The sequence below is a fragment of the Cryptomeria japonica genome, chromosome 3, assembly GCF_030272615.1.
Source record: "Cryptomeria japonica chromosome 3, Sugi_1.0, whole genome shotgun sequence".
Taxonomy (NCBI): domain Eukaryota; kingdom Viridiplantae; phylum Streptophyta; class Pinopsida; order Cupressales; family Cupressaceae; genus Cryptomeria; species Cryptomeria japonica.
The window spans coordinates 925,469,247-925,484,006 of NC_081407.1; the positions used below are offsets into that span (position 1 = coordinate 925,469,247).

Below are 14,760 nucleotides of genomic sequence, written 5' to 3' on the forward strand. Positions count from 1 at the left end.
TCACCATGGTTTTTCCCATTTGGGTTTCCACGTCAAAATATCTTGTGTTATGGTGTTTGTGCTTCTATGTGTGAATGCATTATTTTCTATTTGGTTTGCATGTGTGCTAACCAGTTTGTTTGCTAAATTGTATTACCGATTTACTGCTAGACTAGTAAAGTGTTTAAGTACAGAGATTTTTGGCATACTAATTCACCCCTCCCCTCTTAGTATTCATCACATTCAAGTGGTCTTACCCTTTCAAAAACACTCATACGCTTGGGCTATTATTGGCCGACTATGGAACGAGATTCTTTTAAAATAGCAAGAACATGCAAACAATGTCAAATCCATAGGAATCTGATTCATGCACCAGCACAAGAACTTCATGCTTTAGTAACATCTTGGCCTTTTTTCCAATGGGGTCTTGATCTGGTAGGACAGATAAATCCTTCCTCATCTAATGGACACAAATTCATCTTGGTAGCTACTGAATATTTGACAAAATGGATTGAGGTGGTACCTCTCATAAACATCATAGGAAAACAAATTGATGCATTTATCTTGAACTATATTAGCTATCGCTATGGAATACGAATGACCATTATCACTGATAATGGGTGACCATTCAAGAATCAAGATGTACAAGAGCTATGTGAGAAGTTCAAAATCCAACATAGATTCTCCACACCATATTATCCACAGGGAAACGGGCAGGCAGAAGCATCTAACAAAACTATTTTGAAAATCCTCAAAAAGACAGTGAATGATGCTGGGAAAGATTGGCATATTCAACTAAACCCTGCTCTATGGGCCTACCGCACCAGTATCCACACACCGATAGGTGCCACACCTTTCTCTCTTGCATATGGATCAGAATCCATATTGCCAATCGAAGTAGAGATACCCTCTCTATGTGTATCACTAAAAGGTCTCATCCCAGATGAAGAACAAAGAGTATCTAGACTGCAAGAGTTAGAACTAATTCATGAACAAAGACAAAATGCCTTTGATCATTTAAAGGTATATCAGAAAAGAATGTGTCATAGCTATAATGACAAGGTTAAACCACGAATCTTTCAAGTGGGAGAACTAGTGCAAAAGGAAAATCCATGCAACTAGACAGATTGAGAAAAGAAAGGAAAGTTTGAACCAAACTCGTTAGGTCTAAAGAGGAAAAAATGGATTAGAAGGGAAAATGATCAAAACGTGATGAAATAAACATGAAAATGCTAAAGACATCAAGAGACCATTTTACCTTGCTATTTTACCTTCTCCTTCGAATTGAGCTTGATGAAGTGAAGGCGCCCCTTGATGATGCTCCACTTGATGTGCTCCTTTGATTGCTTGATGTGGAATGCTCTCCTTTGTACTCAATAAGGTAAGTGGATTATTGGATTGGATTTGAGTGATGGATATGAGGATTTGGATTAGAAGATTAGAGAAAGAAGAGGAGAAAAGGGCATCATAACAATGCATGAGAAGATTGATTTTTTGTGAGGAGGATTGGCTCCAACTTATAGATTGGAAAAGGCCAATGGAGGGCCAAGATTGATTTGATTATGAAGGGTTGAGATTGATTTTGGATAGAAGGCACGGATCAAGGGTGCCTTGGGAAAATAAACAGGAATATAAAATTCCTTTGGAAAAAGGGGGGAGAAATTTGAATTTCAAACTTGAGGAATTAAAAATTCCAAAATAAGGATGCATTGAGGGATTCAAAGAAATTTGAATTTCTTTGAGAGATTCAAAGTTTGATGTAACATGAGTGGGAATTAAAAATTGGAGAATAATGATATGCATGATTATGAGAGATTCAAGGAGGATTAATTAGGTTGAGTGGGATTAGGAAAAGTGATTTGTAGGAATCACATGACTAGGTTAATTAATTAGAATTAATTAACTAAGTGGGTTTTAGAGGAAATAATTATTGGAGGGGACTTTAGAAGAATAGGGGAAATTAATTTATTTGATAAATTAATTATTAGACTATAGTGACATGATTAATTAAATTAGATTTAATTAATTCTGAGAGGAATAAGGATAACATAGTTAAGTTAATTAATTGTGTTGATAGGCTTACATTAATTAAATATTAATTTTAGGTGTCTACAAGGTCCATTTGTGGTCACAACAGTATTTGGGTCAGGAGCATATCAGTTATCAACACAGGATGGAGATCAACTTGAGGAACCTATCAATAGCATGCATCTGAAGAAATTCTATGTCTGAAAAATTAGAAAAATAAAAAACAGTGAAAAATCAGAAAAAATAAAAAACAGTGAAAAAGTAGCAAATCCAAAAAAAAATCAAATATCAGAAAAAGTGTAATAAAAATAGATGGTGAAAACCTGACAAACAAGCGCTATCTGTCAGTTAGCTCTTCCATCTATTAGTTCATGCATTTTCTGCTTGCATTCATCTTCCATCAGCATTGATCATCATAAAGCATTTGTACATACACAGACATCCCAGGTGGCTTCTTGCCATGGTTTGGATCATTGGATATATCATAACAAATTTGTTTCTAGGCTTGGGGCAAAATCCTGCACCTAGCTGGGGGCAAAACTCTTAACCATTTTGAGCTTAATCAAACAAGTAGAATAAACAATTAGACAACTCTTATCAAGCAGAAACTAAAACACATCCAACATTGAACTTGAGATCAAACTATCAACTATCAAGCTATCACAAAGTCAATCTAAGCACATCACACACTTTTTAGTGGATAATATCTTTTGGATAATGATTGTAATATGATTTTTCAACTTTTCTATAATTGCTTTTCGCTATCATGATTTCTGAGTGACTCCAAGATGTCTTTGACTAGAGGAACAAGGAAGAAACATGATATTTTTCTTGTCTGCTATCTAAAAATTAATCATTAATATGTACAAATTTGTCTTGGGACATGATCATCAAAGTATCATTGAAGACATTTCCAATTTGTGTATTAAAATAATTAATACTACTTGTTTTACGCAAACAACACTCGGGTCATCTCGGTTCAATTATACTTCGATGCTTGTGCTAACTTGCTATATCAAAATCCAGGAAAGAAGTGCTCAGGTCATCATGGTTTAATTATACCATCGATGTTTGCACTCACTTCCCATATTTAAAAAGCTCAATGATGACAAAAATACAAACTAATCCAGTGACTGGTCCGGTCATAGTTTGCATTTCATTGCATTTTAGCTTGCATTTCATTGCATTTTAGCTTGCATTTCATTCCTGCATGGGATCCTACAAGATCCTTTTATCCAAGGCTTAATCTATCGCAGGAATCATCAAAGCATCAACACAAGTGTATACACAATCAAACTAATGACTCGTATCTCTCTCAGATATTGTCGACCCAGTGAAAAACCTTATGCTATTTCTCTCAATAGAATCAACAATCAGCATATCCAAATATTTATGCAACTTGATATCAACAAACTATTAGTTCTTTATCTAATCAATCTTATCAAATCAAATCAATCAATCAAACCTAATCAATTATGATCATGTCTTATACAGGATGTATCCTTCCTGAAACCAGACGATCTAATTTTGATTCATGTCTTATACAGGATGTATCCTTCCTGAAACCAGACGTTCTGATCATGTCTTATACAGGATGAATCCTTCCTGAAACCAGACGCTTTGATCATCGTTGTCTTATACAGGATGAATCCTTCCTGAAACCAAACTGAATCTAATCAATCGAGATTTTTCAATCTTATCAAACTAAGCAATCAATCTAATCAAAGAACTCACATTTTCATCAAACACAGTTGCAGAAATCAAATCAAATCTATCGGGATATCAATCTCGCAAAACTCCAAAGATCAATTATCTCAATTGATCTCCCGAGGAGGCATCATCGTACCAGAATTTAGCAATCAAGAGCTGGGGCATCCTATCAAATCAATACCATCATCAAAATGAGATTATTCTTTGAATCAACGTGTCATCACACCTCGCTTCAAAGAGGGGCAAAATGTATACACCTAAAAATGGTCTGAAGATAATTAATTAAATAAGTAATTATTTAAGTAATCTCCCTCCCCAATTTAATTGAATTCACTAAGCAATTTGATTAAATTTCCCCTTTCATATACTTATTAATAAATATAAGGATTTATTTAATAGGTTCATTTCATCCCCTTTGATTAATTAATTTCCCCCATCAAATCATTTCTTCTAATCTTTAATTAAAACAAATCAAATTCATGAGTTGTTGAGATTAATTAGCCTTTTCCCATTATTTGAATTTTTAAATTCAAATTCTCCTAACTTCTACCACTCCTAAACCTAATCATTCCTAAACTTAACCCATTCTACCTACCACCATGTCCCCTTTCATCCAACATCTTCTAGAACCTTGTGACAGTTGTCATTAAGTGTTCCCTTTCATCTAACCTCTTCTAGAAGTCTCTTGACACTTGTCACCATAGGGATGACAAATGTTCCCTTTAATCCAACCCCCTTTGTCAACCTCCTCCAATTTAACCATTGATATCTTCATATCAATATTGACCTTTGATTCTTGCCACCTCACCCCTAGCCTTGGAAATCCTATAAAGTGTTCCCTTTCATCTAACCTCTTCTGGAAGTCTCTTGAAACTTGTCACCATAGAGATTACAGATGTTCCCTTTAATCCAACCCCCTTTGTCAACCTCCTCCAATTTAACCATTAATATCTTCAGATCAATCTTGACCATTGATTCTTGCCACCTCACCCCTAGCCTTGGAAATCCTATAAATAGACCTCATTTTGGAGCTCAAAGATGTCATTAAGTGTTCTATTTCATCTAACCTCTTCTAGAAGTCTCTTGACACTTGTCACCATAGAGATGACAGATGTTCCCTTTAATCCAACCCCCTTTGTCAACCTCCTCTAATTTAACCATTGATATCTTTAGATCAATCTTGACCGTTGATTCTTGCCACCTCATCCCTCGCCTTGGAAATCCTATAAATAGACCTCATTTTGGAGCTCAAAGGGGTCCCAATTTCATATCATTTTTGCATATCATTTGATTCATATCATTTGCATTCAAGCATTGTTACTATAGGCATCTAGCTTCTAGTTTATCATTCTTAGAAATGTTATCATACTCAATTTAAGTTTAATTGCATCTTAAGCTTAGTTCATTTTCTATATCAATCATGAACTCATATAGCTTAATCATGCTATTCTTGCTAGATCATTCATTTTCTTCATTCAAATCCTCCATCTAAGTGTAGTCAAGTCACTGGAATTTGCATACTAAGATCTGAGAGCAAAATTCATACGCGCATTTACTAGGAGGCAATAAGTCAATTAGCTATGGTTTTACATTTCATTGTTTCAATTTGCTAACCATTGCTTGTAATGATTTATTGAGTGAATTGTGTTTGCATGTATAGGTACACTTCACAAAGAACGACAATAATGTTAATAAATTGATCAAACTTAAGTGACCAATTTTAGGTGTCTACAATTGTATACATGTTGTGTCATAACTATGTTTTTATTGTAACAATGCTTTTGTGTTTTCTTTTGGGGATGACACAAATTGTTGAGGTTTTTTGTCTCTCCCATGTTGACCCAAAAAGACTCTTTGTTTCTTCTTATGTGCCCTTCCTCCATTGTACTAATAATTCGATTGCATTTAGGGGATGAAGTCAATTCAAAAAATCATATCAATATACATTATTTATCTTGTGAACATACTGACCCCAAATCTATTATTCCCTTATATTCTCTTGCATGTTTTGTACATGAGTATCATCTTGACTTGCCTATGTTTAGGGGCATTTCACTATTACGACATCCTTGTCTTTGAACAATGATGCAATAGCCACCTTTTGTTGACTTGTAACATGTCGAAGATCAAAGAACTGCTCTAAATTTGGCAAAGCCAATTGGTTGGGTCCTTGCCATCAAAATTTATCCTATCTAACATGGGCATCGATAGCCTATGCATATGACTATTAAAGAGATAATCCTTCTTGATATTTGATTCAAACTCACAAAATTTATGTCTAATTTAAGAATTATATTCCACCTTATTAGGTGAATCTTCTTCCTTATAATTCAACTCTTGAACAATCATGTCCAACTTCCTTGAAAATTCATTCATGTTCTTCTACCTCTCTATTTTCACTTATAAAACTCCCTTGATCATGTCTTTCTTCAATGATGAAATTTCACCCCTATCCTTGTTGATGTATGTCCTCATAAGGTGTGATATCTTTTTGCCTCTTGTTGATGGTTCGACCATGATGGAAAAAATAATATTTTTTTTAATAAATCACAAAAATAAATTCAAAATACTTTGAAAAGTTTACTTTGACTTACAAGGATCTAGATCATCAATATTTATCATTCCATTTTTTATTCTTAGGATATATAATTATGATTAATTAATTTATCTAAAAATATTTTATTTCTTTACGATAGTAAATGAGACCTGATTCAAATTGAAAACTAAAATTAAGTAATTAAATGACTTTATTTTGGCGATGGCACAACCTGGAGATAATTTTGTTTTAGAATTCAAATGTAGAAATATATGTTGAAAAGTTTCAATTATAAACTAGTTTTAATAACTTCATAATTAAATTCATCATTTTGGAGGAGTTAAACAAACTCCCAAATTATATGTTTGTCATGATGAAATCAGCATACATGTCATTCTTGTTTAGTTTTAGGCCTTTTTTTTGTTAGGAATGTCTTAATGCAATTACTTATTAATAAGTGGCATACATTTGGGTTAGGTTTGGTTCATGATTTAAAATATCTTAATCTTTATTTACTTCCATTCACACTTATTTTCACACATTCATCATTTCATTCCTCATTACTATACTCTAATTTACACATGCTCCCTTAAGGGACAAATGATCTAATCCATATATAGGTTGTCTATGTGTAGGTGAATGTTATCTTCAAATCTTTGTTCCATGTTATAAAGATATCTGGGGGTTTCACCTAGGAGAACTTGGCCATAACTATCTATCAAATACTCGAAAGGTGTCCATAGAAACATAGTAATTACAAGCACATCAAATTTCTAAGATCAAGGGAAGTAAGATTTAATAGTTGGCATTTTTTCAATTCAAATCCTTACATTAGAGTTCAAGCTATTACTAGCAAGATTAAACTCATTGTGTTTGGTATTGAACCATAGGTGCTTTTTTTAACAAGAAAATCAACTTCTTAGATTATTATTGTATTCATGTTATCAATCTATTCAACTACTATAACCTTTGAGTAGGGAGCTAATCCAACTCCAAGAAATGGTGGGTTTTAAACACAACAATGATAGGTTTTAAACACAACAATGATAGGTTACACAATCAATTTTTAATCTTTCAATGACTTACCCATTATTTAATTAATCTAAATTTGTGAGGAAAAAATTACTCCTTTATTATATGAATGATTTAAAAAATATATGTAATTATGTTCAAATTGAACATTAAGTGACCTCAACTAAGTAATACAACTAATTTCTAGATATGACAAATCATTTATGCACATCATCGACATTACTTTGTCATCAATTCTAAATTATATTTAATTTCCAATATTTATTACAATTATCAAGAACTCCTATTAATCTATATGAATTAGACTTGCTGAATTTTTATTTTATTTTTAACAAGAGAATCAACCTTTTAGATTATTATTGTATTAAAGCTATAAGTCATTTAACTGCTATAATTCTTGAGTAGGGAGCTAATCCCACTCCAAAGAATATTAGATTTTAAACATAACCAACATTCAATCTTTCAATGACTTATCAATTGTTCAATAACCTCAACCAATTAGCCCAACTAATATCAAAGCATGGCAAACCATTTATGAACGTCACAAATATTAATTTATCATCGATTCTAAAGTTAAACCTATTTCCTCACATTGAATTTCCCAATATTTATTACAATTATCAGATTAGACTACAATGATTGTATTAATTCTACCAAGCTATTCAACCACTATAGTTCTTGAGTAGGGAGCTACCTTCACTCCAAATAATGTTAGGTTTTAAACACAACCAATACTAATCCTTGAAAGAGTGTGTAATAGTTTATTGCATAATTAAAACTAAATGATTTGTTGAAACTATAGAATGTAATAAAAAATACATCAATAGAAAATTGTTCCACCTCAAAAAAAAAAAAAGAAGAAGAAGAAAGAAGAAAGTGAGTGTCCATTAAAAAATCTGCTCCTATAATTACGTTCAAATTGCACAAGAAGTGCCCTCAAGCAATTAGCCTTAGACCAATAAATTAAACTAAAAAAAAAAAAGAAGACGACTCACATAACTAAGATTTGAAAAAAAAACATACAAAGTCACTTTAAAGAAAACCATAGTTATAAATTAAAATAAGGTGCAAGTCTGAAAACCACACAACCTAAAGATAAGAAAGAAACAAGAAAAAGTGGAAGACAATTTTAACATGGAGAGACTAAGACTGGCCTACAAGACAGGATGTAGTTGAAGAAAGGCCAAAATGGGCATACTCGCAAGTCAATTGCCTACCCTGCTGCCACGACATCTAAGAATTGGCCTTCACAAACAACGCGATCTCTTGAACGAGCAACTCGGTGTTCTCAGTCTCCGGTGTGAGAACATAAAAAGCGTGGTCTTCCTCCTCCAACACGAGCACCTTAACATCCTTGCCATACTTCTTCAAAACCTCGCAATAATCCCTCTCTCGATCCCTCCTAATATCACGCCCCCCGATGACAACCAACAGAGGAGGCAACGTTGCCCTCTCCAGCGATTCGCGCAACGCATCCGTGGCCAACGGATTGCATAAGGGATGGTCTCTGGTGGCCCCCACCGGCAACGACATCTCCCGAAACTTGTCACTATAGTTGGTCGCCTGGGGCGCCTCCGCCTCAGAAGCGGTGCGCTCCTCTCCAGCGAAGGAGGGCTGCACCATAACCAGACCACGGCAACAGGAGGGCTCCCGAAGGCCAACGTGGTGGACAACGTAGCCCCCCGCACTGTCCCCCACCAGAAAAATCCTCGACAAATCGGAGTGGCGGCTCAGCCAGGGGTCCTCTGTGCCGCCAGAGCGCAGCCAAGAGAGTGCGGAGGCGCAGTCATCGTAGGCGGCGGGGAGGCGGTGCTCGGGAGCCAGCCTGTAATTGACTGAGACCACCATCGCTCCCGCAGCCGTTGCTATGCGTATGCACAGCGCGTGATACGGTTTCCAAGATGCGCTTCCAATGCAGAAACCCCCGCCGTGGAAATAGACGCAAACGGGAAGGCTTTGGTGCTTGGCGGCGGCATCGAGAGGACAGTAGATGCGCACCCACAGGCCCAGATCGTTGTCCAATGTTATGTCTTTGGAGGCGACTCCTTTGTCCTCTGCTAACGAGGCTTCGGGAGATGGGGGGGCTGAGATGCCTGGGGGATCGTAGCGAGAAAAGGAACCATCGCTGAAAAATTTGAGGCCCGGCACTTCTAGGTCTTCTGCGACTACGGCATTGGCATTTGAGGCATCCATGGCGTGAATTTGCTTGGTTAGGTGAGTGGTGCCTGTGATGAAATATCAGTCCGGTGTTGAATTTGTAATGCTATTGAGTAGTAGTTGCACACACCTTTCGAATTTTTTTTTAAAATAGGTGGAGATGGCCCGTTAAAACAATTTTTTTTAATGTTAGTTGATGATCATTTTAAATTAATTTATAGAGGAATAAGGGCAAAGGTATCATGGGGGTTTTGGGATATATGAAAATATATCCCAAAGCTAATATTCCACACTAGAGACTACCTTCAAGTGTGGTTAGGATGTAAGGGATAAGTATATAATGGGTTAAATAGTAAATAGGTGATTATCAAGTAGAAATTTATATAGCTTTTGGGGATGGATATAAAGAGCTTAATGATTTAGTTTTTTTATGGAATTGGATTATATAAAATGATAGGAGCTTACTAGTTTCTACAGTAAGGAATGTTTCAAGGGGATCGATTATTGATGGTAAATATGGAAATGTGAAATAGTCCACACTAGGGACTACGCTCAAGTGGGGTTACGATGTAAGGGATAACTACATAATGGGTTAAATAGTAAATAGATGACTATTGAGTGAAAATTTATATAGCTTTTAGGGATGGATATAAAGAGATTAATGATGTTGATGGAAAAGGGTGATAAGAAGTAAGATGATTTTTTTTACAAGATTAATATTGGTGTAGAAGAAAGAAAGAAGATGATCCTTGCAAAAAGAGAAAAGAAATACGATAAAAAATAATAGGTTTTCAAGAGAGAGTACCCCACTACAATGAAGGAATTTGAGATTGAGGACTTAGAAACTAAGAAAACATAAGGATGGCTTTGAAAAATGCACCATAATATGAGTTGAATTTTAAGAAAGATAAATAGTGTACATAGGAAGAACTGCTTCATCATAGATTCCATCCATGAAAAATGGTCAAAACTTTGTTGTATATAAGATGTGAAAATAAGGAAGAAAAAGAGTTATCTATTTGGAAAAATGATAGAAAATAATCACATAGAATAATTTTACAATATGACGACTCTTCATAAGAGTAGTAGGAAATATAAAAGGAAATTAAAGAGATAGAAAAAACACAATAAAGGGTCATACAAAGTTGATTGATAATAGACAAAAAAAAAAAAGATAAAGGAAGTCTTAGATGGGAACCCATATTTTGATAAAATGTATATTTTTAGGATGACCTAATGTTGAGTTTATTTTTTTCTCTCCACTCTTTGAACTATAGCTTGGTTAACCCAATAGATAGTATGGTATAGGACTACTCTTCCCTTAAATGTAATGTATGGCTTCATCTAGGTAATATTCCATGTATCCTACTCTATAATGGTCACATCATTTACTAAAATATAATGTCACATGGTGACAAAGTGATTAGTTTGAGAAATAGGAATTGGGAATGAAATTTTCCATTAATGTCTCTTTCAACATTTATCCTCCACCATGTCTTCGCCCTATAGATTGTAGGGTCATAGTTTGTGGTAAGTGGCTATAAGAGCATGGAGTGGGAAAGAAAAAGGATGGAGTGACTTGTTTCATTATCAAGAACAAGATTAGTAAATGATAGTTGAGTTGAAAATAAACATGTAAAATCATTTTCCCATGTCCACGTGGATCTTTGCTATAAAATTAGGAAGATATTCAGAAATGTACACCATAGTCTGGTATACCATATATCCCTCCACCATAGAACCCTCAGGATGTGCTCTTTGTCAAACCAAAGTCTTCAAAAATTATAAGTGCCTCTCAACCATCCACATTGACCTAGTGTGTACAGGTCCACACAATTCAATCTCCTCAACTTGGTGTATGAGGTAGTGTTCTTGTGCATTGAAAAAAGCTGAAGGTAGACACTTTTGCATTTCACACATTAGATGATGAATTTTTCTCTTCCAATATTTTATATCTTCTTTATGGATTTCTTTACATGACAACCACCTACAAGATATTCAAGACACAAAAAAATATATTACATAACAAGTAAAACAAATTGCAAATATAATATCTATACAACGAACTGAACAAATATCACTACTTACCTCATGTATTTTCCAAGATCATATATGACTTGCTTGACATTATTGTTGAAGTCGTCTGGGAGAGAAAGAGGTAGAATGTAGTGCAACAATTATAAAATTATCTTTTCATTTTTTTCTAACAAAATACAATTAAAAGTACATGCATAGTATATAAATATATAGTAAAAACACAAGAACATGAATTACCTTAATGAAGGTATGTCAATCATGCATTTTCATCCTTGGCCCAAATTCACTTTTCTTTGATATGAGATTGTTTATGTTCACAACAAATCCTGTGGGAAATCGAATTTTTCATATGACTTCTTTTATAGCATTGCTTTGTTGGTCCATTAATAACCAAGGAAGCTCACTTATATTAATCTGGTCTCCATGGCTATTTGATTGAATAACATTTTTCATTGCATGATTAGAATCCTGAATGTCACTACAAATTTGGACAATTATTTCTTTGTCACGCCTTCGATCCAATATTTTTCATAATGGCTTTGTTATATTCTTTCCAATATGCATAGTATCAAACAAATGCACAATTTGTAACTGCTCGTAGTAGGGCAACCTACTAAATTGTCGGGGATAGCTTTTTAGTCCCTTAGGATGGTGGTCATTTATGCCTTGACGACCTTCACAATCATCAGTAAACAAAACACAATAGAAAAGATGTTTTATGACATAAACCATTAGATGGAATGACATTACCTTGACGAAATTAATTCTATTATATTCCAACTTCCTCATGTGAGGTGTTTCTCTTCGTGGATTTGATGTATTCTCTTCTTTCCCATTGAAAAGATGTTTTTCAATATTTCGATACTTATGATTTTTGTGGAGAAAGTGCATATACTCATCAAACACCTGCTTTCCTAAACTTTTTGAATGACGAGATTTCATCTTTGGACCACAATCTGGACATGCAAATTTTCCCTTTATTTGAAGACCTACAAGATAATGTATAATTGGATTAAATATGTTAATTTTTTTAATTATAATTATCATGCACAACTTGAACACTATAACATACCACAAAAATGTGTTATCCCTAGGGCATCGTGTATTGTCCATACAAGCATCATATGGAATTGAAATTGTCTTTGTCTTATTGGTCTAGAGATGTCATACATAGTGACACCATTCCATAACTCCAACAACTCGACGATAAGAGGCTCGATATATACATTCATATTTTTAACCTGGTACTTATCTAATCGAATGAACAAAAACATTACATAATTATTATGACCATTTTACTGCAATATTTATAATTAAATGTAGACGACTATATTGAAATGATAAAATACTTGGAACAATCATTGCCAACATTATGTGCCCCCTCTTTATTGACATCCATGGAGAAATGTTATTGTTGATAACAAAAATAGGCCACACTGAGTAAACAAATCTCAACTCTCCAAAAATGGATTGACACCATCCACTGCCAATGAAAGCCTAAGATTACGAGGTTCTTCTTTAAAGTGTGGCTACTTTTCCTCTATGTCCATAAATGTTGAACCATCCACAGACATTCGAATAATGTCATCTTGACTTCTATTGCGTGCATGGTAATCCATAAATTGTGCCAAGCTAGTGCTCTTGAATAATCGTTGCATATGTGGAATAATGGGAATATAGTGAAGAACCTTGCAAGGAACCCTTTTTGTTATTTGATCTATTCGATATCTACTGATATGACATTCAAGGCATTCAGTTCGAAATTCATTCGAAATTCATGTTTGTGATATATAATATGATCATTGGGACAAGCATCTATTGCTCGATACTCCATTCCAATATCTTTCACAATGGTAGATAATTCTTGGTATGAGCGAGATAGAATATTTGATGGTGGTAACAAAAACTCACCTATCAATCTACAACAAAAAAATAGAATTTGTTAATATAAAGAATATTAATGGTACAACATGATTCACCATTTATTATGACATATATGACATACCTTAACATGCGTGCGATTGTTATGTTGGATAAACCATTCATAACCTTCAATTTCACCAACAACAATACAACAGAGAGAAGAGTTGTTTGGGAGCCTTCATAAAGGGCCTCAGATGCCTTCTCAAGTAGAGGGAAATTGTGAACAACATCAAGGTCATCTTCATCATCATGATCAGCTGCACCAGTACTAAATGTGTCATGGATCAATGTATCTGTACCATCATCTTCAATTGCGTTTTGTGGCTCATGATTGCCATCTTCCATGGGATCATTATCTTCAACTTCGATATTCACACCTCCATGTTCCTCCACTTCGAAAACCATATTCTTCGAATTGTGTTGACCCATATATTGTGCTCCGGGGTGCTCGACCTATATAAAATTGATAAACATAAATAAACCATGATCATGATCTCATCATCAAGTGATTTCTTATGTATATAAATTGCTAAAATGATATAATGAAAAACTTACTAATGGATGATAATTATGTCCACCTTCAATGTGACCATGCAACTTACAATGTTTCTTAGCTATTTTGATTAGAAGTTTTTAACCCTTTACAAATTTTGCAGGGACAATAACATTTTCCATCACATTTTCTTTTCAAGTTAGACCACAATCTAGCAATTGTCTCCTTATTTTGTTGTTCGTTGATATTGTCTAACATGGTCTTTCTTCACAAGCAAAAAAATCGGGCTATAGAACTAGTTATATAGAAGTTGAAATTGTTGGTGTAAATAAATATTCATCATGAATATTATTACACTTTACTTAAGTTAACTTAGGATAATGCATCTCTTCATAGTTTGGATTTGAGACACTTAGAGAAGTGTGCACATAGGGATATAGCTTGTAGGAGAAATTCCACCTTTTGTGGTCTTATTTTGCTATCACACTCCACATTCAGTGGGTCATCCACCTCTTGTGGAATATTATATTATTTCTCCTACCTACCCCTAGTATTTCTTACCTACCCTTGTTTCTCATTGAGCCACATGTCATGATTGTGTACTCGTACATCCATATGGCCTTGCCTATATAAGCAGACCCGTATTCATTGTATTGGTTAATTTAGTTGATCATTTGCATATTGATGAGAATACAATTTTTTCTTGTCATTCTATTATCTCTCTTTATGCTTTTCATTGTGCCTTTGATCTTGGCAAAATCTCACATGGTATCAGAGCCATTAGGGTTTCATTGTATTGGTTGATCCAGTTGATCATTTGCATATTGATGAGAATACAGTTTGTTCTTGTCTATCTTGGCAAAAT

The 14,760-nt window shown here is 34.4% G+C and overlaps 1 protein-coding gene across 1 annotated transcript; it reads right to left on the reverse strand.

The window, feature by feature from the left end:
- Positions 1–8,316: 8,316 nt before the first annotated feature.
- On the reverse strand, positions 8,317–9,592 carry LOC131040404 (probable carboxylesterase 15). Its single transcript, XM_057973318.2, has one exon. It carries the CDS (start codon positions 9,476–9,478, stop codon positions 8,519–8,521), a length of 960 nt encoding a protein of 319 aa, XP_057829301.1. The 5' UTR covers positions 9,479–9,592; the 3' UTR covers positions 8,317–8,518.
- Positions 9,593–14,760: the final 5,168 nt, after the last annotated feature.